This window comes from Lepeophtheirus salmonis, chromosome 6 (genome assembly GCF_016086655.4).
Source record: "Lepeophtheirus salmonis chromosome 6, UVic_Lsal_1.4, whole genome shotgun sequence".
In the NCBI taxonomy this organism is placed as follows: domain Eukaryota; kingdom Metazoa; phylum Arthropoda; class Copepoda; order Siphonostomatoida; family Caligidae; genus Lepeophtheirus; species Lepeophtheirus salmonis.
The window spans coordinates 46,706,971-46,733,629 of NC_052136.2; the positions used below are offsets into that span (position 1 = coordinate 46,706,971).

The 26,659-nt window shown below is 31.7% G+C and overlaps 2 protein-coding genes and 2 long non-coding RNA genes across 6 annotated transcripts; 1 reads left to right on the forward strand and 3 right to left on the reverse strand.

Annotated features, from left to right (window-relative positions):
- Positions 1–1,822: 1,822 nt before the first annotated feature.
- On the reverse strand, positions 1,823–8,130 carry LOC121120491 (probable ATP-dependent DNA helicase HFM1). Its single transcript, XM_071889361.1, is given in 9 exon segments — positions 1,823–3,070; positions 3,200–3,316; positions 3,318–3,646; positions 3,704–3,980; positions 4,503–4,784; positions 5,596–5,975; positions 6,038–6,267; positions 6,324–6,691; positions 7,112–8,130. Coding segments are annotated over 9 exon segments (3,309 nt in total). The 5' UTR covers positions 7,328–8,130; the 3' UTR covers positions 1,823–1,960.
- A 2,301-nt stretch (positions 8,131–10,431) lies between these two features.
- Nacalpha (nascent polypeptide associated complex protein alpha subunit) lies at positions 10,432–12,891 on the reverse strand. Its single transcript, XM_040714609.2, has 4 exons — positions 12,735–12,891; positions 12,403–12,652; positions 10,686–11,072; positions 10,432–10,611 (listed from the first exon to the last, which is right to left on the reverse strand). Exons 2-4 carry the CDS (start codon positions 12,640–12,642, stop codon positions 10,597–10,599), a joined length of 642 nt encoding a protein of 213 aa, XP_040570543.1. The 5' UTR covers positions 12,643–12,652; positions 12,735–12,891; the 3' UTR covers positions 10,432–10,596.
- A 144-nt stretch (positions 12,892–13,035) lies between these two features.
- Positions 13,036–21,683, forward strand: LOC121120689 (uncharacterized). Of its 3 annotated transcripts, none has more exons than XR_005865151.2 (4): positions 13,036–19,968; positions 20,632–20,747; positions 20,803–21,203; positions 21,261–21,683. It is a non-coding gene; the product is annotated as an uncharacterized lncRNA (long non-coding RNA). The 3 variants fall into 3 exon arrangements; XR_005865152.2 differs by lacking the exon at positions 13,036–19,968 and adding an exon at positions 20,052–20,177; XR_005865150.2 differs by lacking the exon at positions 13,036–19,968 and having other exon boundaries at positions 20,000–20,747.
- A 773-nt stretch (positions 21,684–22,456) lies between these two features.
- LOC139905843 (uncharacterized) lies at positions 22,457–25,742 on the reverse strand. The gene is made up of 3 exons (XR_011780923.1): positions 25,476–25,742; positions 24,750–25,255; positions 22,457–24,524 (listed from the first exon to the last, which is right to left on the reverse strand). It is a non-coding gene; the product is annotated as an uncharacterized lncRNA (long non-coding RNA).
- Between the last annotated feature and the right edge of the window lie 917 nt (positions 25,743–26,659).

The window sequence follows — 26,659 nt, forward strand, 5'->3', positions numbered from 1 at the left end:
TTTTAGCTCACTTTGAGTCTGTTGCAGAGCACACGATATTTGAATTACTTTTCAGAGAAGGACAGCATAAAATTTCTTATAACTTTAATAGCAAAAGCTGTTGGAAGATCCAAGTTTCTTCTCTTCAAATAATTGATAAAAGTTTTGGTTCTTGGAAAGCTTTTCTCAGGGTTGAAGTCAAAATTGTTGCCAAACGCATTTGAAAGGAAATGTTAGGCATTGTAACAGGCTTATACTCTCCAAAAATACTTCTGTCATACTCAAAATCCATATTGCTAATGAGTGATATGGAATGAGCAGTTTCAGCAGCAACTTCAAGTCCACTTGTTTGAAATTCCAATAGTATTGCTGGTAGGAAATTCTCAAACCAGGGTCGTCTTATCAGAACGTTGAATGATGTTTTCCGTACTATACATCATTTTCTTTATCCGCCCTCAGATAGGTTCTGTATAACTTTTAAAGTCTGGAGTAAGATTGTTCAGAGTATTTGCCCCAGAAATTCCTGAAAGATAGACACTAAATAATTATTCTTCATTCCATGCCTAACACCTTTAACAGAACTAAATTAAACTTAACCTTTTATAAATTGAGTTTCAATATTTTTGAGGGAAATACATAGACTAAAGTTTTAACCGGATAGATTCACAATATAGTCACAGCATAGACTTGAATTTTGAGTCCATAACATAAATACAAAATCAAACTCATCCTAATCTCAAAGGATCAACCAGAAGACTGATCCCAACTAATTTCGCCAATTTTTGTGGGCAGGTTTATTTTCCTCGTTTTTTTAAACGTTCCGTATATTTCCGTATTAATATAAATTACAAGCCTTGAGGATCTTGAGAAGAGAAAAAAGTAAAAATCCCTTTTAATGGGTGCTGCATTGTCTAACAAGTTGGACTCAATCGTCATGCGTCATAAATAAATGAAGTATCAACCCCACTATTTCCGTTCCCGTTCTAAATTGTAAGGTCGCATTCTTATCAGATGCAAAAAGTCGAGTCTTAAGAGTTTGTGGGATTTTTGTTTATTTCCTTCCTCTCATGTGTCCTCACAGATAATTAAATAAAACGTCATGACATCTAAGTTCCTTTCCTCAAAAATGTTCAAAAATTGTCAGAATTAACACATTATTTTTTGTTTTCTTCTTTAGCATGCCGGTAGGTAATATTTTACACAACTCTATTTATTGTACAAATTAAATAATCTACTGTTCGTACAAGATATTGACAGTTGCGTTTTGAATTACATAACCAAAAAAATTTAATATCTCTACATTATAAACAGAACTAATTTTGAAAGTCCTGTGAAAAAATCATATTCACCTTATTTTATATATAACAAAGAAGTTTTTAGAAGGAGATAAAATTTATTTTTATATTGTAAAAAAAAGTAATTTAATTAAATATTGTCATGATGACAAAAAAGGTAATTCAAAAATTAAATTAAACATTATCCTGCAAAAAGTCATAAGAATCGGGGAAAATGGGATATCATTTATCAATCAGATAATTTTGAAACCCTATTGTAAAATCCTAGCACTGGGCTGGAAACATCGACAGCTGGTAACAATATACATGGAAAAATTTGCGCTAATGACTCATTAGCAAAGAAAATATAATTATATTTTCTTTATTCACAAATCAATAATAATGAGATAACGCCGTGACTCACAAATATATAGCAAGAGGTTTAGTGTTTATTTACTTTCAAGAATTCCGCACTCCTATAATCAGAAATTTAATAATTTTTAATTTTCTACTATAATATAAAAAAAATTAAATTAATTATGTGAATAATTTAAGACACAATTACAAAATTTATTGAAGAGTTATTTGAAGTTTTTATTTATTTTATTCACAGTAACATTATGGTGAAAAAAAAATAATTAACAAACAATATGATAAATAAATTAGATTAATTGTTATTTATATAAAATTAGGCCAATATACATTGTCTAAATTAATCCTAATCGTCTTTCAAGTGATATATCCATAAATATTTTACTTTTAAAGTATGGAGATTTGACTTCCTGATTTTCTAATGACTCTTCTATACAATTATCGTTAGAAGTACTCATGTGAGACGTCAATGAGCAATTAATAGAATTATCTACTGATGAACTCATATTTGAGTCTAATGTTATAATTGATACGCTGGAGGTATTTTTAGACTGAGTATTGAAGGACGAATCAAGGCTTATACTCATATCGATTGAGTTCTGTTTCTTGAATGATACATTTTTATCCGTGATCATTTCTTTTAGTAAATTTTCGTTATCCCAATCCGGCATACTTTCATCAAAGTCGATATCGAATGTTATAGCATTTGGGATTTTAGGACGAATGATTTTGGGATTTTTGGTTACTTTCATTGTGTCTATATCAATGAAACTTTGATTCAAACATGACACTGATAAAGAATCTGATATAGATGGCGGAGCTCTCTTAGTATTAGATGATTTCACAGGAGTAGTATATTTTGCCTTAATTGTGAATTGTTTGTCGATGTCTAATCCGCAAAAAGTACTACTTATTACTTTGGTATGTATTTCTTGGGTATTTATTAGACCCTGTCGGGGTATGTTTAAAGAATATGGCATATTAGAGTCATTTATTCTTTGCTTAGCTATAATTATATTCTTGTCTGACTCAATTTTGAATAAAATTAAAAAAACCATATGACCACTAATTAATTCTTCAGAATAACAGTTTTTGATATCAATTGTTAGTTTGCCATCTTCCTGATAGATCATATCGTATAGAGGCATCTTAGCCGCTGAGTTGATCACATGATTACCAAAAGGAGGGGGACGATTTGTTGCTAATTCAATATTTCTTGCACTCATTGACATTATTTTTTCAAAAGTAGTAAAACCAGCTTCTGCTAGTAAAGTACTATATGTAATTCCAATGCGAGAAAATTGTTTGGCCACAAAAGGAGAATCACCCCAAAGTCCACTCTGAAAACATTGTGCCAATGTTATAGCATTGATCAACAAAGAACCTTTTTTTGGAATCACAAGAGTTCCATAAAAGTTCCATGAATGCTTTGGATATACGCTGTCCTATATTGATATAAATCGAGGCTTCTCTCGACAAAGATGGATCTAGAAGAGATGAGAGTTGATATATTTCTTTTAAATTTTTCGCTAAATGCCATATACATATTCGTAACACAATTTCAATCAATGAATTATATATATATTCACTATCAAAATAAACTTTCCTGATATTTGAAGACATCCCAGTGAGGCTTGTATCAAAACACTGATCTTCATTGAAGGAGTCTTTATTTTGCCTTTAAAAGGATATTTTATCCCCTTGATGGACCCTGAGCCTTTTATTCGATTTATTCAATTTATTCAAAACTTCTTTTTCATTCCGTCTCAAAACAAAACTAGAGTATTCTTCACTCAATGAAAACATACTCAATATCCCAGGGATATCCTCTCCTCCGTTTGTGTCGTTTAAATTTTTCATTGTTTTAAATGCGATATTGAAACGGGACATGACTCCACCAATGATGTTCGATGATAGTTTCCCATTAGATTTATTGAAGGAAATTATGTTAATCTTATTCAATTCATCAAGGGTTCTAAGTATCAACTCTTCAAACTTGGTTTCAATTTTTTCTTGACTTGCTAAATAAAAGAATACATATATTATTCAATATAATTTGAACAATCAAAAGAACCTACATTCGAATATATTGTAAGGTTTAGGGTTTTTAAATACTCGAACATACAAATAGCTTATTTTTGCCCATTTCATTGCTTCATATTTATTATTGATATTTTTAAGGACAATTTCTGTATTGAGATGTTCTCCTAATCGTGCATGTAAACACGATTCAATAGTATTATGTCCAGTCACGAGTTTTTCATAGTAATTTTGATTTGAAGCTTGAGTTAAAATTAAAGCTGTAGCACTTGTATCAAATTGAGGCCTTCCAGCTCTACCTATCATTTGTTGAATCTGTAAATATCGGAGAGATTTTAAAAATTAAGATTAGGAATATAATATTTAGTGTTGGATACGATTATTACTCGAACTCAAAAAAACTTTACTATACTAAAGTCGACAATTTTCTGAAAATTACTCGAACTCTTCCGAAATAATATTGTCAAAACTAGACTAAACTTGAATGATCAAATCTTGAAACATTCGAGTATATATTAATCTCATGTTTATTTCTACAAACAATACAAAAAGGAGTTAGATCAATTTCTACAACTTCCCTGCATTGTACAATCACAAGATCCATTGAAGCAGAGGAACAGTGAAGGAAAAAGGCCTTTCCAAACTTATAATTTCAAAATAATTGACTGTCTTATTGAGGTAGTTAAACTGCCTTAATTGTTGAACATAGATTTTATCAATTCAATTAAAAAATCTTTTTATTTGTTTTGATTGTTGTCGCAATTTTTAATCACTCGAACTCAATAGTTATAGGTCGAATCCAGCACTAACCAATTTAATGAAAATACTTATATCTACCTGACCACTGTCGTATTCTTTAGTCGTCCCACCTGCTAGCTGCGATGTACCTTTAATTATGACTAAATGTGCAGGCAAATTAACGCCTTGCGCTAATGTTGTTGTGCATACTAAGATAGAAAGATCTCCTTGCAAAAACATTTGTTCTATGACTCGTCGGTCTTGTAATTCCAGACCTGCATGATGATATCCAATGCCTCTTTGAAGCAAGTCTTTTAGTTTTGTATCAGTTACATTTTTTGCATAGTATGATAATTGAGGAATAGGTCTTAGTTTGAGATCCTGAAAGTATAGAAAGAGAGTGATATTCAAAATGGTAATGCTATTCAAGGGATAATCCGATTAATCGGTAAATGCTTGTAGTTAAGTTTTTTGTAGTTAAGAAAAAGACAAAAAGATTTGTTTTATAAATAACTATCAAATCTTTTCATATCTGAAGATTGTAGTTTTTCCTCTATAGTAACGATTCAATTTAGAACAATGCTTGTCTTAGCTCTTGATAAAAGTAAATTCATCGTTTGAATTATCATAGAAGTAAGTGGCTCACTTTAACAGTAATTTCTTCAAAAGGTTTCATAAGGTGATTTTTTTTCTCGATAAGACTCAATTCATAATCACTCTATGTAGCAATATTTACATCTATGACCTCTGTAGGATTGGAAATGTTATCTAAATTGTGGTGAGTGTAAAAACAAAGCATGAGAGAATGTATAAAAAATATAGTATCGTTGAAAGACCACATATCTACTTATAGATATCACTATAAACTATAGTGCTTCTATCACGCTGATACATTAGAATTTACCAGCATATACATTTTAAAATTTACAATGACAGCAATTTAGTAAATATTCACATCCCTACTTCGTAGTCGTATACAACAGGAATTTCAGTGCTTCAATAATTTTTTCAAACATTTATTATGCAGAGTTGCTAGACTAAGACAGTACTCCCAGGAATATTTTACAATGTTATAAGTATTACTGCCATATACTGGGGTTTGATTTTATTGTATTTAGTAAAAACAGCCGATTAATCGGAAATTGGCCAAATTGCATATCAGTTGTTATCCAATTATAAACGACATTTTTACCTTTAATAACACATTTGCAGTATTTTGTGTAGATTTTCTCGTATTGGTAAAAATTAGGGTAGGTTTACCATTGGAATGTTTTCGTATCAAATTTGCTAATTTATAGGATAATCTCATTTCAAATAAGAAGTCATTTACTGCCTTATTTTTAGGATAGCCATACACAATTTTCTTCAGTGGAACAGGTCTTTTATCTTCATCAAAAAATGCATAGTTTCCTTTATTCAACCAAATTGCAATATCTTCTCCATTAGGTATAGTTGCACTTACAGCTATAAATCTCACACTTTCAAAATAAATTAGTTTTATTCGACAAATAACCGCCTCCAATGTATGTCCTCTATCTTTGTCGTTCAAAAGATGAACTTCATCAATTAATACTAGATATAAGAAAATTAGAAAAAATTTCAATAAAATGTTAAGGTATTTTAATCATTCAAACCTAGACAAAGCTCTAGTTTATGAGTTTTTCTTCGAGTGATGACGTCCCATTTTTCAGGAGTTGTTAGTATCAAGTCATGTTCCATTAGTTGCTGTTCATCATTACCTAAAAAGTCTCCCGTAAATTCAAGAACCGAGATTCCAACTTTTTCAAATTTGACTTTCCATTCCCTGAATTTTTCAGCAATTAATGCCTTTATTGGAGCCAAATATATTATTTTACTCTTGAACCTAAATATCAGGTTTAATACACCATACATATAAATATTCGTTGATTTATAACTTACCCATTCGAATTTTTTGCAATTTCTCTAACTATAGCTAATTCAAAAATTACAGTTTTTCCAGATCCAGTGGGTGACGAGACAACTAATGAATTATTTGAGTCTAAAATTCTATCAAATACAGATGATTGCATTATATTGAAGAATCGAAATGAAAATATGTTGTGAAATTGCGGAGGTAACTCTTGTGGACTCCTAAGACGGATACGGTCCTTAACAGTCCCTCCAGGACTAAAATTAGTTGGAATTACAACATTATCTATGGAAGAGGTTTTTGTTTGGCATGAATTTGAATTCTGAGGAGCTATTCTTTGTTTTAATTTTGACGAGGCATCATTAAATAGAGACTTTTTTGCATTTGGGGAATCTTTCTGTGAAAATTAAGAGTAATTTTAAAAAACACTTACATTTTAAATATTAGTAATTGGTAGAATCATACAAAATCAGTTTAAGTATATCTCCACATAGAGCGTTTTCACGTAACGTCAGTATTTGGGGGCCTAAACAACCAATTTTTATAACAATAAAACGACTTTTTTCATAATTTTTAAGGAAAAGGGTGAACTATTGGATTGCAAAATGGGACCAATAAATTAAAAGATTTAAACCTTTACCCATTATCAAAAAATATCACTCTATTGCATTTTAATATATATTTGACCCTAAAATGTATGAAAAATATGTGAATACATCTTTATAAAATCTTATTTATCAACTTAGAGCCCCCAAGATGGCGTTTACTTCAATTATGAGGTATGCTTACAATTATTAAAAGTTATAACAATTTAAACCTGTAAAAAAAAGGATTTCCTCCTGAATTGCTCCGTTAGTCTGTTCACTTCTGGGGTTCCAATTTCAAGTTTATTATCAGGAGTTAATTTTCGTAACTTCTTGCAAGGATAAAAGTCATTGAGAGTCAATGACGATCTTGGACAGTCCGATATTGAGCGTTTTAAACTACTTCTCATGGTATCCGAAAAATATTTCGACTCATCCCCATCCGCCATTTTGATTCTTAATGTCAGACCAGTTAAAAGGGGGTTTCACATAAAAAGAAACAACGCAACCTCTCTTCTAGTAATAAATAGGGGAGACCGAGGAGAGTTATAGCACTTAGTTTTGTTTAAAAATGTATTCTATTTTTTACATATATTTAAATGAGTAGTTTTTACACAAATATTACTTGAATACTGCCGCCAAATGTTGTACCCAACCCTATAGCCACCCACGGTAGTAATAGTTAAAAAACCGAATTTGAGTTAGAAATTAAGAAAATTAGACTAATTAATATTTGAACTAGATCTTTCATAGTGTTAAATAATTAACATACAATGTAATATAGCGGATTCCCATATGGTAAAATTTATATTATAGATCCTTGATCAGTGTTTTAGTTCGGATAAACCACCCGTACCAATCTCTTCAATGGCTTGCATTGAATAATGAACTATATTTGCTGAAGTCTTAATATATAAATTTAAAAAATCTTGAAAAATTTAGAAAATACGAGGAAAACTGCAAAATTTGTTACAAGATAATACTTAGTATTAAGGTCTGATATACAATAAAACTAGACAATAGAGGGACAGATTTAGTACCGAATATAACAATATTACATTTTTACTGACATCATACATTGTATCATAGTTGAAAGACACGCCATTTTTGAAGTTCAAAGTTGATACTTTTACTGCATAAAGTGAACAAATTTTCAATAAACATTGATGAAACTTCATCAAATAGCTTTAAGAATAAAACAAAACTTGACACTTGCATTGAATACTACATAATGTAAATGATCAAGTGATATTTGAATATAATCAAAGTAACATGTACTGAAATCCATCCTTAAATTGGCTAATTTGTACTTTTTTTTTTTTTTTTGATCGAACAAAAGCTCAAAAAATTGGATAATTAAAGAAAAAGATCTTACTCTTTCCAATGTAATCATGAATTTAATTTATCTAAAATGTAAAAATAAGATATATTTAATGTTGCAGCATAGTTTTCAATACAGCCTGTTTTTGGCATTATAGGGATAGAATTTTGAAAGACAGTTATGTTTTAGTAATTTAATTTGTTGAAACAATTTTGACATTTTCCTTAATTCACTATTTTATATTATTATGTTGACTCTTTTCCTTAATATTAATGAAAAAAAAAAACTTTAAAAAACTGTTATAAAACTTAATTTTTTAGGTTATACATGGCCAAATTAAAATACTAAGGTCAAGTTTAAAAACATATTTCATCGAGGACTAAAATATTAGAATTATTTAGTGAAGATGTTTTCATTCAGTTCTTAAAGTCAGAAAATTTTGTAATTGAAACCATTCGAAAATGATGACAAAAAGTATTATTCATGTTTGTTTTCTTTTTGGCAAATGAAAAATGTATAGCAATATTTTTAATTAAAATCATTTATTTTGTATCATTCACAAGGGCTACAATACACTTTTAAAAATTTATAAAATACAACGATACCGACCTAAAACAGTTTTTTAAAATCAACAACACCGATTAAAAATTATTTTTTAAAATAGCCAGTCTTTTCAGGGTCCAATATAGGTACTATTGAGTCTATAGACTATAAATTTAATTTATAGTTGGAGGAAGTTATAAGTTATGTTTAGTAAACAATTGTGCCAGATATGAAGAAAATATTTGGAATATAAGATATTTTAAAACAATAGATATAAAATAGAAATAATACATTCATATGTTTCTGAACATAATTTATGCACTAGTAACCCATGAACAACAATACACACAACATCTCACTGCAATGCTACACTTTTATCTGATGAGATTGACTATTCAAAGGTCAAATTAATAAAATTGTACGGCTAATGGCTAACCTCTACCCAACATAATAATTTAGTCTTCAGAAGTGTTTGGAAATCTTGAGTGAATGGACTATAAAGCACGTTGGAAATTTGTTAAGTAACCTTATAAATTAGTTAACTATAAGTTTAATAAATTAATAGTACTAAATAACTATAATTTATAACCATTTAGAAAATAACTTTAAGAATACTCAATAGATTATAATTTAGGTTTGGTTACATAAATTATAATAATTTTTGGTATCCAGAGTCGGTACAAATTTTCCGACTCTGACTCCGCAACTCCGACGAGAAGATCTTAACAGTGGACGCTGTTCTGAAAAAAAATAAATGATCGCTTCTTGTCTGAATCAAGAGCTCAGGTGGAGGGAGCCTTCAGGACCAAACATCCAACTCAGGTCATGGTCCTCGCCTGACGGCAGCAAGATGCCTCCCTACTTCTTCCAGGATAACGAAAAAATCAACTCAGACGTCTACTACAAGGTCTCCAGATACCATGTCTTCCCATGGTTGAAGAGCAAGTTCCCCAGGGAAAATTATGTGTTTACCGGCGCCCCGGCACACACGTCCAAGAAGGTGAAGCATTTCAGCAGGGAGAACTTGACTTGGTCGCCAGATTTCTGGCCTACGTCGTTACCCGATCATAAAGGAGTGGAACAACTTGTCATCAGACTTGATCTAGGCCAGTATTGCTTCTGCTCGTCCACGTATTGAACTTTATTCACAATGGAGGGAGACATATTGATATAAAGTGTAGTAAATTATTGAATTACCAACTTTTGCTTCAAAAGTTTGCCAAAAAAAAATATGAAGATGAAAACGGGTATTATTAGTCCTCACCGTGTATATCAAAATTTTCATCAATGAGTGAGTTGTGAATATTGATACAAATATTTGAACAGAATCAATTATTCAAATGGTATAAATTATAGTAAAAACAATGATATACATCAACATTGCTTACCAAAAATATCCCTCAAAATGAGTTCATTAGCACAATTAGCATTACTGTAGTGTAAATTTTATGGCTGTATCTTAAAGATATTCCCAGAAATTATGTTAAAAATAATCGGTCTCCCCTACAACTAGTTCATTAAACAAATAAGAACTTCTCAGACTAGTTCAAATAGACTAACTCATAATAAATAATTGAAGACGATACAATTATAAGAAAATGAAAGACGCTTCAACACAAGCTATTTAAGTACCATAAATAAAAAACTATTCTAAAGACAAAGTAAGGCCTTAAAACATAATAGAAGGTATTTTGAGGACAATATGAAACTTTATTTCATCTGAGAAAATAATTGTTTTTAACACATCATCTGCGAGTTGTTCGATAATATACGATAATTTAATTTCAAACGAGTTAACCCTGATAAGCAATTCCTGAGAAGAAAGAAGAGTGAATGACAAATCCCAAATACCTATCACATCGTGAGCTCCTGCAAAGAAATAATAATAAATATTTATGTGAGGATTAAGCATTGGAAACATAGAAAGGAAAAAAAATACACACCATGATGGCATTGACTATGTCATTGGTATTATTTTTCAGAGCCTTAATTGCTTTGGCCCGGGAAACACTAGCTTGGGACATGACAAGTTCAATGTCACTTTCAGACACTCCAGTAGCATCGACTTCCTCGTCCTCTTCTTCTTCAGCAATGACAGCCCGTCTTGAGGTCGTACCTTGTCCTCCAGAGAGGTCATCAGGTTGTGGAGCTTCAGCTGCTTTGAACTTCTGTGCTGCTTCCATCTGAGCTTGATGAGACAAATCCTCAATCTTGGCCTCACCAAAGACAATGTAAGTATCACTAGATGGGTTCTTATATATGTCGGGTTTGTTAATGACAAAGAGGATGTTCTTAGATTTACGGATCGTTACGCGTGATACGCCAGTGACCTAAAAAATATAAATGTAGTACATTGTTCATTACTATACATGAGGGAAAATAATTAGGATTATAAATAGAGAGGATCTTTCTTTTTGATAGATAATTTGTAGATTTTTATATTCGAAGATTACAGGGTAAAATTGTCTCATGAATAATTATAAAAAATTGAATTTAATACATTTCTCAAGATTCTATTTCTTAATTTAATTTCTTAAGTATCTATGAATTACATGTTATATACTTGATTCAAAGGAACAGCATCACATGACAACCTGGAATCATGTACAAAAACAAGTTATTACGTGATATCACAAATAATGACTATTAGAGGATATCAATTAAAATGAATTTATAACTAAAAAATTTAAAGAATAAACATAGGAAGAAAATCGAAGTTGTTAATAGGTTAGAGTGAAATAGTTGGAACTCGAAATATTTACTTTAGAGAATTAAGCTTGGAAACTCTATTCTTTAATTATGAATGTTATCAAATACAATGGATCTGAGAGATTCATTTTCAACGGTCTAAATTTCTTTATATGGACTTATTAAGACTTCTAGGATGGCATGCAGTAACACTAATAATTGCAATTTAATAGTTACGACAATTTTACCCTCAATACAAAGTATGCTAAGGATAAATACTTAATTACAGTTATCAATCAAAACTGTCAAGTAAAAATATAACAATGTTCATGGGAAAAGAAACTGATGTGGATGTGAGGTACGCTCAAATCTTTAAGTTATGATTAAGGATTCTTATTGCGACGCCAGATCTGTAACAATAATTTAGAAGCACTTAATGTTCTTTAATTATTTTGTTATATAATAGAATAAATTATATAACAAAAGTAAATATTAATATGTTTTTGTAATATTGAATTATAATGGAAATATCAATATTTTTAGCCAGATATGTTCAATGCTCATAATACAAATCTCATATATCTTATTAAGTTGAATAAACCATCGAAATTTTGTGAAAAATTCCAAGGTCCTAAAGTTAAGGACAGGTCGCAAAGACGACGTTACTGGGGGCAGATCCTAAAACTGGACTGAATAACTATGGACCAACACAGCACAACCCGTATCCGGACAAAAGGGTTAAGAGGGGAATAGACTAATGCTACACCACTATAACCAATGGTTGGGAAAATGTTTCGTCTTTGAGGTAAAAACGATATTTAATCTGCATAAATGGATCAATTGGGATATTTGGAATTAAAAAGGCTTCAATAAATGAGTAATTAAACATTAACCTGACATTCTAATTCTGTGAGGTCAAATTCGATTCTATCTGTAAATACTAGAACCAAGAACACTCTTTCAACGACATACTTGCTTCAATCCCAACTTGGACATAATCTTTCTAGCCTTCTTTTCCCCACGACTTTGTTTAGCCTTGCTTGTGGGTTCTTCAACACCAGCAGCGGCAGCCAAAGGAGATTGTCCAGTAGCAGCATTGGTGGATTCATCTAAATCAGGCATGGACTCAGAATCGGAGTCGGATCCAGATTCCTTATCATCTTCAACCTCCTCTTGGGGTTTCTTAGTTAAGACTTCAGTTTGTTCTGGCATGATTAGGGTACTGTGGACAAAAATGAATTTCGTTTGTTAATATTAGAGGAGATGGATAAGGCAATAAGTATTGGGATTTCCACGATACTTACGGATTTGTAGTAGGATCTGTTCCTCGTGATTCACTCTAGTCTGTAGTAAATAATGGCGCAGAGAGCGTGAGAGTAAGAAAAAGAAAAGCAACGAGAAAAAAAAGTCTGCTGTTGATTAGTTATGTGGCGCGTGCAGGTTCAAACCTTGCTTTGTATAATATTAAAGAGAACAAAATTTCATTAATGAAATATAACACTACTTAAAAACATGAGTTGCTCCCTCTATTATGATATCGAACATTACTTCTAGAAGTACTGTGCGGCTTCAGATAAAAATACTTATGTTTTATAAATAGCCTGTGTTAATATATGTACGTATAAATAATTAAAATTCTACATTCATGTAATTATTCGTCTTGAAATTCTTTTTCGCATCATGACATTAAGGTATTACTAAAGCTTAAATTTAATAATGTAAAGACCGGGAGGAGCCATTCTCATAACCACGTGGTTTTTGTCGAAGAAGTGGGCGTTCTTTGTATTTTTTTCATAAGAATCAAATTATTATGGTTCTGTGTTGGGGGTTTCAGTGGAATCGTATTCTGTAATTTGTTACTTATTCAGAAAACAATTTTCTTACTATTCGTAATATTCGCAGTTTATTCATCTGTAATTTTAATTTACGATGCACTTCCAAGACAAAGTATCACAGAGAACTGTGAATGATGAAAAATATGTACCATTTGTATTTATTAATCATCTTACTCACACATAGTATATATATATTATGAGGTTTTTGATATAATATCAATAATATGTATATTAAACTGTTTCAGAATTGCAGTTGAATGAAATCTTAAATAAAAGACAGCATTTTATTATAGTTTAGCTCAACTTAAGGTAATGAAGATCAATAATATATCTAAGAAGTTGATATTGACAGAGTTTCATTGAGTTTAATGATTTAGGCATTGAGAGATTTGCAATGAAGACGACATTTAAGCGTTTTATAAGCATTATTTTACTTCCTTTATACAGTTATCTTGCTTAATCTGTTGACAGATTATAAAAGTGAGTAAAAGCTTGATCTATAGAGAATCTCAAACTTAAGCATTATTAAAATAGGATTAAACTACTACAATTAAACCTCGATTTTTATGGATTTCGGATGTAACAGAGAATTTTGTCGGCTTGTTGGCACGGGAGGTTTGCTGTATTAAAACCTTATAGGCTTAAATTAAAAGAGTTAATTAATGAGAAAGAAGATTTGCATTTAATCATGCTTATAACGCTGACGAACCCGCTTTATTTTGGAGGTCGCTGCCATACCATACGCAAGAATTCTGGAATTTAAATTTTCAGCATTAGTGGGTGCAAATACTATTGGAACGCGCCCCCCTCTTTGTAAAGGACTATCGAGTTTAACGGATAGCCTCCCCCCCTCCTAATGAAGGTACTGTATTATAAAGGTGTGTCGCTCACGACTTTTATCATTTGACAGATGTAAGCATCCCATTTTAATGACGTTACATATGTGTCGAAAACGCTAGCCCGTACTTGTATTTTGCTCTAAGATTACAAGGAATCTAACTCAAAATGTAAGATTTTCTATTTGCAAACTGGGCCTGGCACTATATAAGGGGGGAATTAAACTTTATTTTCATACTATAACCTTGTAGGTATGAAAATAAAAAAATAGGTGAACATCTATCTACGTTTATGAATATAATACGGTAGATAACTATTACTATTAGTTGCCTGTAAGTTTGAGCAACTGCATCTAATCATTTGTGAATATTTTTCCACTTTCTTTGGATAGGGGATATAACAATTATCTTAATATAAGGTACAGTTTTATAATTTAAAAAAATCATTATATCGAAGATATCAATTATATATGAAAAATAAGTCGATATTATTTATTCTTAACATGAACCGATCATGTGAAAACAATAAACTTATAACTAGATCTTAATTTTTTATTTATGTTGATATAGAGTATATCTTGCTAACAGAACTGAAGATGATGCATTGAATAAGCCTCTGTTGCCTTGTGATTTTTACTTATCTCTCCAGAAAGAGATATATATTATAGTAAAAATTTGAATAATACTCGGGAAATCTAATTTTCAAAAGATTTCCCACTTTTAAATTACTCGCAGTAGTTTGTAATATAGACCAATAATAGTTCTACAACGTATAGGAAGGATTTTGAAATTTCTACACGCCTGACAACAATCACAATAATAAATAGTATTTGCATGTTCAAAATAAAACCGAATTTGATTAATTAAGATAAAAAAAATAAAATAACGGAGAACTCATAAATAGGGAATGTAAATTTTGAAGAATATTATTGACACTTTATTACTTTTTCAATCAATACTAAAACAATCGTATTATTATATAGTTACATTTTAAACATTGTTTTCAGTAAAACAACTTATAATTATCTAGTATAGAAAACATTTAATAATTTATTTATTCGTGTTGCGATCCTAGATCTTTACAAAAGTAATATTCCAATACGGTGACAAGGAATTTGGCTGTTTAGAGAAAGATTCCCGACTCAATAAGTTTGGGAATTTTAATGACATTCAGATATTTCAACATAAGTCTACTGAAGTTAAGAGGCTTGTTAAATATTTTGTAAAACACATAATCACTTAACAGCTCCGAATAACTATTTATATGAAGTAGCAGAGTAGAATATACTTTGCAGACCAAAATATCGAGAGAAAAAAGAAAAACTATCTTTATCTGTCTAGAATCATGTTCCACTTATTTTCTAATGCCAAGTGACTCAGTAGTAATAAAGCAATCAGGTGTGAGCTTGAAGTGTCTAGCTTAAAGAATTATCCGTATAGATCGTATATCACGAATTCCAACTTATAAATGTGATAGGGATGAGTGATTTCTGAGTTATATACATCCAGGAAACTGAAGGACTCTTATTAATGGAATCGTTTTTTTAGAGTAGGAGACGAAACAGAGTTGACTTTCAATAATTTCAAAGAAGGAGCTGTGAGTTGAGAATGAGAACTCTCCCTGCTCCTCACTGGGTATCTCAGTCGATTATTCTATCGTTTTATGGAACTCCTTAGTTCTTATATGTAGAAGTATACAATGATTCCGTGGAAGATCTGAAGGAATTTATGTTAAGGGACGATTGTTAACGGGATCAGAAGTCACAAGTCACCTTGATATGAAGAGATATATGCTCAAAGAACTATATTTCCATTAAAAGAGATTAGATCTACAGAGTGAAACACTTGTTTTTTGGATCTCGCCTTATGAGTCGAGATCCCTTGAACATACATTATATTGAAGAGAGTTATATTATCCCCCACCTTGACAAATTACCAGTTCACGTCGTTATATTTATATTACTATTATTGTTTTAATTTTTGAGTGAATACAACATATATGACGTAACTCAGCTCAGTCAATCAGAATACAGACGCTAACCGACACACCTATATTATCTACTACCTTGACCTAATAGTCCGTTAGATCGATTTTTAATGTACATCTGCAACTAAAATGCCCATAAAATTTTAAGTCATCAGTATTTCCCCTACGCTATTACAAGGGTTGTTCAAAGGGAAATAAATGAAGGCCCATGACTAGGCTAAGAAATGGATAAAGATGATTGGTAAGGAGTATTCTCAAGTACCCCGTGCAACTCGAGGGCTTGGAAGTATTTCTTGATATTAGAGGGGTTCCTTGGAAGTATATCATAACTCGTACATCTTCTTCCACACACGAAAGTTATAATTGAATAAAATAAAAGACTTTATGTTAATAAGGTAAAATATTAGGTATTATCAGAACATATTAAATATTATACATAAAATACAATTATAAAATTTATGTTTTTCATTCGCTTAGATTAATCTTTATTAATTAAAGACGGACATTTCTTTATGAATTAGAACAAAAGAAGAGACCCGAGATATTTTATCCTCAATAAGAGATGTTCGAATGCCAATATCTACGGGATTGATAACAGGATGAAAAATCCACCGTAGAAGAAAACTGAACAAAGCTAAGCTTCATACGAGAGTAGACTCGACTCTTTCCTTTAGTGGGAATCAGTCCATCAATATATAACAGCATTCAGATTAAGATAAAATGCTCTAGATGTGGAATAAAATAATAATAATAATTTGTTAATTAGGTACTACAACAGTTATAGTCATAAAACTGAAAAAAATGAAGAATTCGAAATTTAAATGCAATTTTAGTGTGACAAAATTTGAAGCCTAAGATCATTCTTCATTCACGAAGACCTAAAGAAGTGGATGTTTATGTTCTCCAAGAATTAGGACCAAAGGAAAATACATTTACTAGATCATCCATCTCAAAAGATTCTATTAGTTTTCAATTTTCTCCAGGGCAATTTTACCTCATGGCAGTTTTCTTAGTAACATCATTTTTGAATGCTACAACTTGATCTATTAAATAACAATACAATAAAAGCACAGGATGTCATATTTAAAACAACAACAAGATGTTTCATAAGTTTTGGTTGCTAAATTATATTAGAAACGAAAAGGGCAGTATATATCTATATTAATAAAGCAAAATTTGTCGAAATTAAATGAACATGCAATTAGACGGAATATTTTAGCAATTCATGATTGAAGTTCAGCTAAGTATAGGTATACGTATAAGATTGTAACTTGTTAATTCTTCAAAGTATTTTATAATACCATGACACGTTAAGATGGCCTCCTTGAACTTGTATGCAGATGTGAATTGACTCTGGGAGCTGCATAGTAAACGTTCGGGACACCCCTATAAAAAAAATAAGAAAGTGGGATAAATAATGATTAATGGTATAAATCGCGTGTATTTATTAGCTAGCCTGTTCGTTTGAAATGGATAAATTTCCAACACTTCAATGTAAGAGGCGTGTCTCTAAAAGTCACATCCAATTACATTGTCCATAAAAATCGAAACGAAACGCTGATTTAGAGAATGAAGCTTTTATTTATGATGAGTGATGTCATACTCATATCCCTTCAATGTACTAATACTCAAATTAAAAACGAACTTAATAATTTTATCGATTCACTGAAATTTGACAGATCCAAAAATGGCAAAGATATCAAGGAGATCCAATAGGAAAAGTAATTTGAAATTTTGATTATCTTCTACAATGTGAAGGTTTCCTTTAGTTTGTATTAAGCTTTGAAAAAAATGAAACACAATTGGTTGTATTCTAGACGATCTGTTAAAAGTCATTTTAGGTTACTATGGTAATAAGAAAGTAAATAATTTCTATCAGCTGTTCTTACGTTTAATAATACGGAATTTGACAAGACTTACGACTCAATTTATAATTTAAGCAATTAGATTATATTATCAGAGGGAAATGTATCCTCATTAGTTCACCACATGGATTTTTTACCCTCCCTGAGGGCATTCACAAAAAATAAGCTCAAAATGTGCGATTGCAAAAATGAATATGACATATTTGTGCTTTTGTTTAATTCCATTAAAAATTTGGATATATATTATTCATGGCTAAAGGGAAAAGAAATGTACGTACACTTAATTCAAATTGTTGATCGTTTTGGTTTCTTGGATCAAGATAAAACCTTAGTAAAGGAAAGAAATGCAATGAACTAGGATGTTAAAGTTTCAAAGAAAATTATGGATTCTCTCAATTTATCAACTCGGGACAAGTTTTTTCAATAATAATTTATCTACAAATTTGTTATGTGATAAAGTTTTTAGCAATACAGAAGATGTAGCTATTTGTTCATTCTGCTTTAAGATTGTATCAAATAATTCAACATGTCTTTTTCAGATTGGTATACAAATAATATTGATCTCAGATGAAAGTAAAGGATTTTAAAACAATATTCGATTGGCCCCATTGGAGCTAGCAAAGAGGAACTGACAAGAAATCAATTGCAGTTATTTATCTGCTAATTTTGATGTTTTACCTGAAGGAGATGCCATCAATGCCTTGATTTCAGACGTGGAAAGTTTTATGTCCTCTTCGAAGTTGAAAAAGCTCTTTGTTCTCGTACATTCAAATTTTATTTCTCTATCGTTGTTTCTACAAGTGTTGTCGAATGCTCAAAAATTGTCTAACTTTCAAGATCTTTTTTTGGGAGTCTCAGATCTTGCTGTGTTGTTCCTTTTTCCAACTTTCTTAAACTCAAAATTTCATTACTCTATCTATTCTATGTCCCTTGCCAAATGTATAAAAGTAACTAAAAGTGGTGTCACAGTAAAGCTCCTAACTACTCCTTACAAGAGTAGAGTTTCTGTTAGTCCATAGGAAAAAGTATAATTCCTTAATAAGATTCCAATTCACGATGAAGGAGTATGTGTATCTTCTAATGAAGTTGCTCCCTTAAAATTATGGAACTCTTACCAGAACTGTACAGTTAGATTTGTTACAGATATAAGGACCAATTATATCACCGTAGGGTTTTTGTTTGGAGGAAAACTTATGGAATTCCTCCATCAAAAGGAATTTGTATTATCTTACTAGTCTCTCATTTCTCTATGAGAACCTATTTATATTAGTATTGGAGACGTAAATGAGGCTGTTGAATATATTGTGTCATTTGTTATACCTTTTACTTCTTAGTTCTTTATCTCGTTTTTCATGTGTAATATCATTAGTTGCAAATGAAGAAAAGTCAGAATCATGGAAAACTTTTTCCACAAATCAATTTCCTAAAAAACTTTTCAAAGTGTCAGGAAAAAACAAACAAAGTCTCGTTTTGTGTGAATGTGCAAATGTAGAATTTTTGAATTCTTTCAAAGATTTATTACCAACCCACATTTTAAGTTCTAAGTCTATTTCTTTGAGGGATCATTTTGGGTTGTTTTGAATTAATATTGGAAACTGAGGCCATATTTAATGTCAAAATTTCAATAAATAGGAAATGGACAAGTTGCTCTTCTTGGAGGAGGGATTCGTACCATAAGTGCAAAAGATTTTATATCGAAAAAAATAACGCTTATATGATAGAGATTTAAACTTTCTGAAATTTATCACTATTATTATTTATGCTCTATGTATTTTCAGCTTATGTTGACCTCAGTGGAAAGTTTATTTTGATAACAAAAATATATTTTTATTAAAATATGTTTATTTATTGATATAAAGATATTTAATTTATTTTTGGGTAAAAATGAAACTAAGTTCATAATGAAATGTGATTGTTTTAAACGGCTATTGTAGAAGCTCCGTAAATAACTCTTATAAATTAGGGGTTAGCTTGCTTGTATTTTGATAAATTTCTTCATGTTACACTTTTACAAGGTAAGAGAAACTGGGAAATTATGGCCAGAGGCTTATAAAAATATGTTCTAGAAAGTGGAAGTGATTTTTTTCTACGTAAGTGGTAATCTGAACAGGATTTCTTATTTTCCAAAATGTTATCTTTATTTAATCATATACAAAGGAAAATATAAGTGTAAAGTAATAACAAGTGCTTGTGTTCATGAAAGACAGTGAGATTATCAATGAAGGTTTGTTCACGGAGTTTTAGGTGTAAGTCCTTGTAGAATTGAGGAGCGATATCTGATTAATTCCAGCCTGTAGGCTCTTGAAATTTGTGTTCAATTTCCTTCCTCTCGCGGATGCTTGTAGATGATCAGTGATCTAATAAAACGTCATCACAGCTAATTTCAATTTAGGTTTCTTTTATTTTTACATAAAACAACGGGGGGCATATTTTATGCATCACGTATTTTAACGTTATATACTACCTTGACCCCTAAAAATTTAATGGCCTCTTACTGTAACCATAAATAATCTTCGTACCAAATTACATCAAAATTAATTAAGATAATGTTAAGTAATATATGCTTATACCCTACTGTCTATAAAATTTTTATTGTTAAATTGCCTTGTTTTATAATATATACTAGGACTTCATTAATTATATAATTTTTCTCTCTTATTGTTTACGACAATTTTAAGAGTTATATTTGTGAATCGTCTTCCTCCCTGTGATCCTTGAACAATGCCTGATTGCTGTATTATCCCTTCTTGCACTTCAGGCAACCCCAATTATGAAAAACCCGAATGTCTAACAGGTAACAAACTACTGAAAATTATCATTTATTTTAAGTATCAACCTCCTTATTACAGATTTCCTCATGATCCAAATGTGAGAAAAAATTGGATTAAAGCAATCGAGAAAGTGAAAAAAAATTAGAATCATCTATCGAATTTAAAAAAGTTGCAGTCAATTTGCTCACTGATTTTTCATTCAGATTGTTTCATCACCGAGAGTGGTGATTCGTTGAATCAGAGGAAGAAAAAAAGGGAGTCTCAAGTTCTTCAACGGTGGAGATTGAAAAAAGGGTCAATTCCAAATGTATTCCTGAATGCACCTTTCTACCTCAGCCAACCTTTTCCTGCAACTCGAGGAATAAATAGTCTCTCTCAAAATAGAAATGAAACTCTTCAACTTAGGCATGAGTTTCCGGTGGAGGGTTATTTTAATGATGCCAAATGTGACTCCCTTTTGGACCTCAAAAAGAAATTAGGTCAGATCCATTTTAATGGAAAAAGTGTTTAGTATGCTATTTTTATGTTAATTACAGATGATACAGAACTTGTCGATGGATTTAAAGTTAGGATGAGAAAATGCTCAGAAGAAATCACGATTCACGATGTCCAACAATAATGATTAATGCCCACAAATCTTGAGTTGCTTACTTATTAAGAAAGACTTGCAATATGAAGCTTTTTAAAATGGTGTAAAGATCTCTTATTCTCTCGTTAAGTGTTACATTAGCAGCCCTAATTTTACGAAAGTAAATTCCATTCATGATATCAGGTAGTTAATTGTAATGTATTCGTGTCTCCTTCCCTCTGATTCTTTTATTTATTGTATTTTCTTGTATTTATATATATTTGTAAAGTACTATTTTTACCTTTTTATAAGTATAAATAGTTATGTATTCTATGTTTATACCGGAGTAGGTTTTTTGTATTATTAAGAATATAGATATTTCTATAAACAAGCCTTGTCTTATTCCTCCAAGATTTGTATGCTCATTACGGGTGAAGTTTATACTGCAAGGCAAGTACAATTTCAAATCCGGATAATATCCACATTTTTATAAAGATTACAAGGAAATAGTGAAAGACAAAAGATTATATTATAACAATATATTAATAGGATATGCGAAAACTGATTTTTTTTTAATATTATGACAAGGTTGTGTGACAGTTTGTAGCTTGTTATTTAAAAAAAATATGGTGCATGCCCAGAAGAATTTTCACAGCACCCTCTCTCTGACTATCCTGTTATGTTATTTTTCAAAAAAATTCAATTATATTTAAAACCTGTTTGAACGTTCGTGTGTGCTCATAAAAGACGGTACGTAACCCTGAGGATTTATTGCAGAGTTATAATCATAGGTCCTTGTTGAACTAAGAGCAGTTCCGTATGTCAGGAAGATTTTTCGGTCCGCTTTACAAGGGTGAACGGTTGATTTTTAGTGGTGAACGTGGGATATTTAAACAGGGCAAATGCTACAGCATAGATTAAATCTTGCAAGAATATCGTCCTATGGACTGTCTGACCATTATTTTCTTCAGGCAAACATTGAGAAAAATAAAATGAAAAGGAAAAACTCTAGACGGAAAGTCAATGCCGACCTACTCATAAAGGAAGGAGTATAATGGAGTATAAAATGCACGGTGCAAGAATGAGAGAACATTTTTGAACTATACAAGTAAGTCAAACAATTTAAATCTTCTTAAATATTTTTAAAATAATAACGGATGAAGATAATGAACGAGATTATAATATACAATGAAACGGTTACATCGACAGAAAATAAATTATGTTCACAAGTCTTGATGTTCTTAACTCGCATGTATACGTGGTGATGTGTTTGAAAAAAAAGAAGAAAAAAATGGATGTGTTCCTCTCTTTCCTTGACGCAAAGGTGTCAATCAAACTGTCCATGTCTTCATGGAGCACCTTGTCACCATCACCCTGTCCATGTTCAAGAGGGTGAGGAAGGAGAGCCTCTCCTGGTCCATGGTGGTCCTCATGTGGTTCTTGAGCCTTCTGAGACAGGAGAATGTCCGCTCCGCCTCACAGCATAATGATCACCTTGTATAGCTCGGGCATCAGGCGGAACACTCCCGATCTTATTAACTCCGCAGCAATTTGTGACGAAACCATGTCTTCTGTGTCAATATCTGCCTAGAGAAACATAAATTTTAAACATACAATTCAATACAGTTCAAGTCTGTAGTGCTTGGCGACACGCTCAATGACACAGGTCTCCACTTCACTGTCATTGATGATTGCAATGAGATCCATTGTGATGTTTGTATCGTCGGTGGCAAATCTGCTCTCAAGCTCTAATACCATCTTATTGATTGCAACATCGAAATGTGTTTCACGGACGTAGGATTCAGTTGTTCCTTTCCACTTTATTCTCCTTGGAATCTTCGCCTCCTTGAATTCCAAATCAGTTGAGTCCTCCTGGTGAAATACTGATTTCATCTCAGACGACTTCAACTCAGCAAGTTTCCAGATTGATTCAAAGATTTTCTCATTCTTAAGATCTTCAAGAGTCCTAATCACTAGGTTGCCGTGTTTCCGGGCCTTTGTTAGGTCAACCTTTCTGCCTTGAAGTTTATCTGACAAGCTAGATGTGTGTCTGAGGAGTGTCTTCAACAGTTCAATGCCGAAAACAAATTCGTGACTAAAGATGCTGTTGAGCAGAGAAGTTGCTGTTGAACTCGACAATGTATCTTTATCTTTTCTCATTATTATGAGGGTCTTCATGATTCTGACCATCCCTAGAGATACAGCATGTACAGCATCGTAGCGGAGACTCCAGCGGGTAGCAGACTGGTTCTTCAGGGTCATCACCTTGGCATGCTTCTCATCTTTACTTGTTATCTTCACCGACTTGTAGATTGCTGACCTCTTTGGTGACCCTTCAATGAAGTTGTATAAAATTTGTACTGTCCCCATTGTATTTCTCAACAGGGTTATATCTGAGAGAAGATCCTTGACTACAAGATTGAGGACATGGGCGTAGCAGTGGATGTAGACACACAGTGGGGCTGCTTCCTTCCACTTGGCGGCAAGACCCTTCTTGATGCCGGATATGTTGGAAGCACCGTCCGCGGTCAGGGAGACAGTGCGGGCGGGGTTAAGGCCGAGATCCTTGACAGCCTCGTGAAGCTTCTCAAAAAATATTTGCCGTCAGTATGGGTAACTTTTACAAACTTGAGGAAGCTCTCTTTCTTGATGCCTTCACTCGTCAGATATCCCAGTGACAGACTGAACTGCTCCGTGTTTGACATATCTGATGTCTCATCAACAATCACAGAGAACCAGTAGTCATCATCGCCGGCACAAGTCTTGACATCTTCAATTATATTTTCCGTCACTTTGGATGCTATAATCTCTATCAGCTCATTTTGGATGTCAGGTGAAGTCCATTTGGCAAAACCTGCCCCAGCTGAATCAAATTTTTTGACTTCGGCCTCCAGTTTATCTTTGAGAATATGATTGTCGTGTGAACACAGGGACCAAAGCTCCAAGAAGTTTCCTCGATTGTTTTCATTAGATTCCGTCAACTTTTCTCTTGTTTCAGTTTGGAAAAGAAATCGCCCCTGAGAAAAGCCAATCTCTTGATCCACTTTTTGACAGTTTTGTTTTTTGTTGAGAATGAACCCAACAGAACTGTTTTTTGTTTTGAAAAAGATACTTTTGAAATAATTCAAATAAGCTCGCCACTTCACGACTTCCTCAGCATGTTGAGACCTCCGTTTTATCTGTTTGACTTAATTTGGCACCAATATTGTCTTAGACATATAATTTATTAATTCTATAAATGTGCCGGTGAATTTTGGCAACTTTAAGTACAATTTGTGGTGCCTCCAAAGGATTAATCAGAATCATTTTTTCATTTAAATGAACTATAATTTGTTGGAAAATGTATTCCATGTTCAATTTTGAGAAAAATTATCTAGCTTCCTTTTGGGTGGACCTGCTACAAATATGTAATTTTGTAATAATGACTCAGTACTATTATGAGTTGGTCATAAGTTACATATATATAATAGATTTCAATAATTAATTATGACTTAATTCATCTATATTTACATACCTATATGATTGGTGGACGGTTGAGTAAGGTTTTTTTTTTTTGGTCCTCTGAAGCGGACAAAGCGCAATAATGACGTACGGCCCTGACTAAGAGTATAATTGGAGATCGACATCGGAGTAATTCTAATAAATGTCCTTGCTTATAAATATCCTTTTCTCCTTCCTCTCTTGTCACAGCTTGTTGTAGCTGATCTAATAAAACGTCATGAGCATTATTCTTTCTCTCCTCCAAAAAATTCTTCAAATTGTTAGGACTGGGATATAATGAAGAGGTATGAATCACGGAGATTGCAATCACACAATCTCTTTTTTGCTGAGGAGAAAACATCTATAAATATATCTGTGATATTTGGCATGATTTGGAGACACGCCTTGAAACAAAGTGAAGTATCTTGATATACATGGAGATTATGTTCTCAGAACAAGTAAAGGACTTCAATAAAACAACATCTATAATGTAGAAAATAATTTATTAACATTATATAAACCCATAAAAATACATTAAACACTCCAGTTAAAAACTTTTTCAACTGCTGTTACATAAAAACTTTTAGTGCAGTATAAATAATATTCACCCTGAATACAGAAATGAAATGCACATTTACTTACTACAATATTATAAATACAATTATTATATTAAATACAACAATTTTTGGATTTTGACACATACAATGAATTTAAGATACAATTGACAGTTTATTCACTCTTCTATTGGCTCCAGAATGTATCTTTCGTTTCCTATTTATTTTGCACATTAACAGAGGTGCCATTGCTTTTAACTATGAAATTAGACTGTTCTAAGGTATAAATTCAATCAATTTAAAAGTCATCATATAATTTTATTACGCGTATAGCACTTATGGACCTTGTTTATAAGTGCTATATGCGTAGTAAAATTGCTATGTCCTTCTTTACTTAGTTGAACTCACAATATAAACAAGCTTTGACATCGGAAGTTTCTTATGATTTTGATAAGAATAAAAAGTCAGCTCTTGCTTTAAAAAAACCTTAATTGCATATCTGACACACTGTTGACTTGAATGGAGGTGTGAAATTTATCTATAAATTATTACAATTATTTACGTATTTCACCTTTCGCAAGATTAAAGAGTTTGTTTCGGGTACAAAGATTGATAAAACACTATGTTTTTTAGTTTGATTCTTTTTAATAGGCCATGATATTTAGAACAAGAGGATTTGTTTTCTGATAGGTCTTCTTCAAAGTCCGTATTCAAAAATGTAATGAGTCCACACTCGAATTCTAGTAGGTGTCCAATCCTTTTATATATATTTTTAATGCAAAGCCTCCAAAGATTTAGAAGTGTGTGTTCCACTCCTCCAGCTTACGACACAGTATTAATATGAGTAGGGAAAACGTCCTTATACTATACATTAAGTCCACGTCGAATCTCAAGTAATGTCGAAGTCCTTGAATATTTTCATCGAGTCCTCAGATGTCATTCAAGCTCATTTCAAGTCCATTACTATAATTTAGGGTCCATAGTGTAAACACTTTTACTGAGTCCGCAATATACTAGCTATGAAGTCCAAGTCAAGTTTCGAGTCTATGATTGTGAGATCCTATTCAAAATATGAACTCAAGTCCAACTCGAGTCCAAGTTCCCACCTCTGGCAATAATTGACCATCATATCTTAAATTATACATTTTGATTTATTATTATAATAACACTTAATAAATCCTAAATGTTGTGTATAATTAAAAACTCAACTTCTCTTTGAAAGGATATTCATAATAGAAAAAAATTTAGAACTTTAGAGCCGTGCTTCATCCATCTTTATTAGATCCCAGGTTAGGGTTATCTAAAGTTTTAAAGCTTTAGGCATGGAAGTCTC

Bases quoted from the DNA above. Each gene is read 5' to 3' on its own strand.
- Nacalpha (XM_040714609.2), bottom strand. From the start codon at position 12,642: ATGCCAGAACAAACTGAAGTCTTAACTAAGAAACCCCAAGAGGAGGTT. The intron at 11,073-12,402 runs GTATGTCGTTGA...TATATTTTTTAG, and splicing joins CCAAGTTGGGATTGAAGCAA to GTCACTGGCGTATCACGCGT.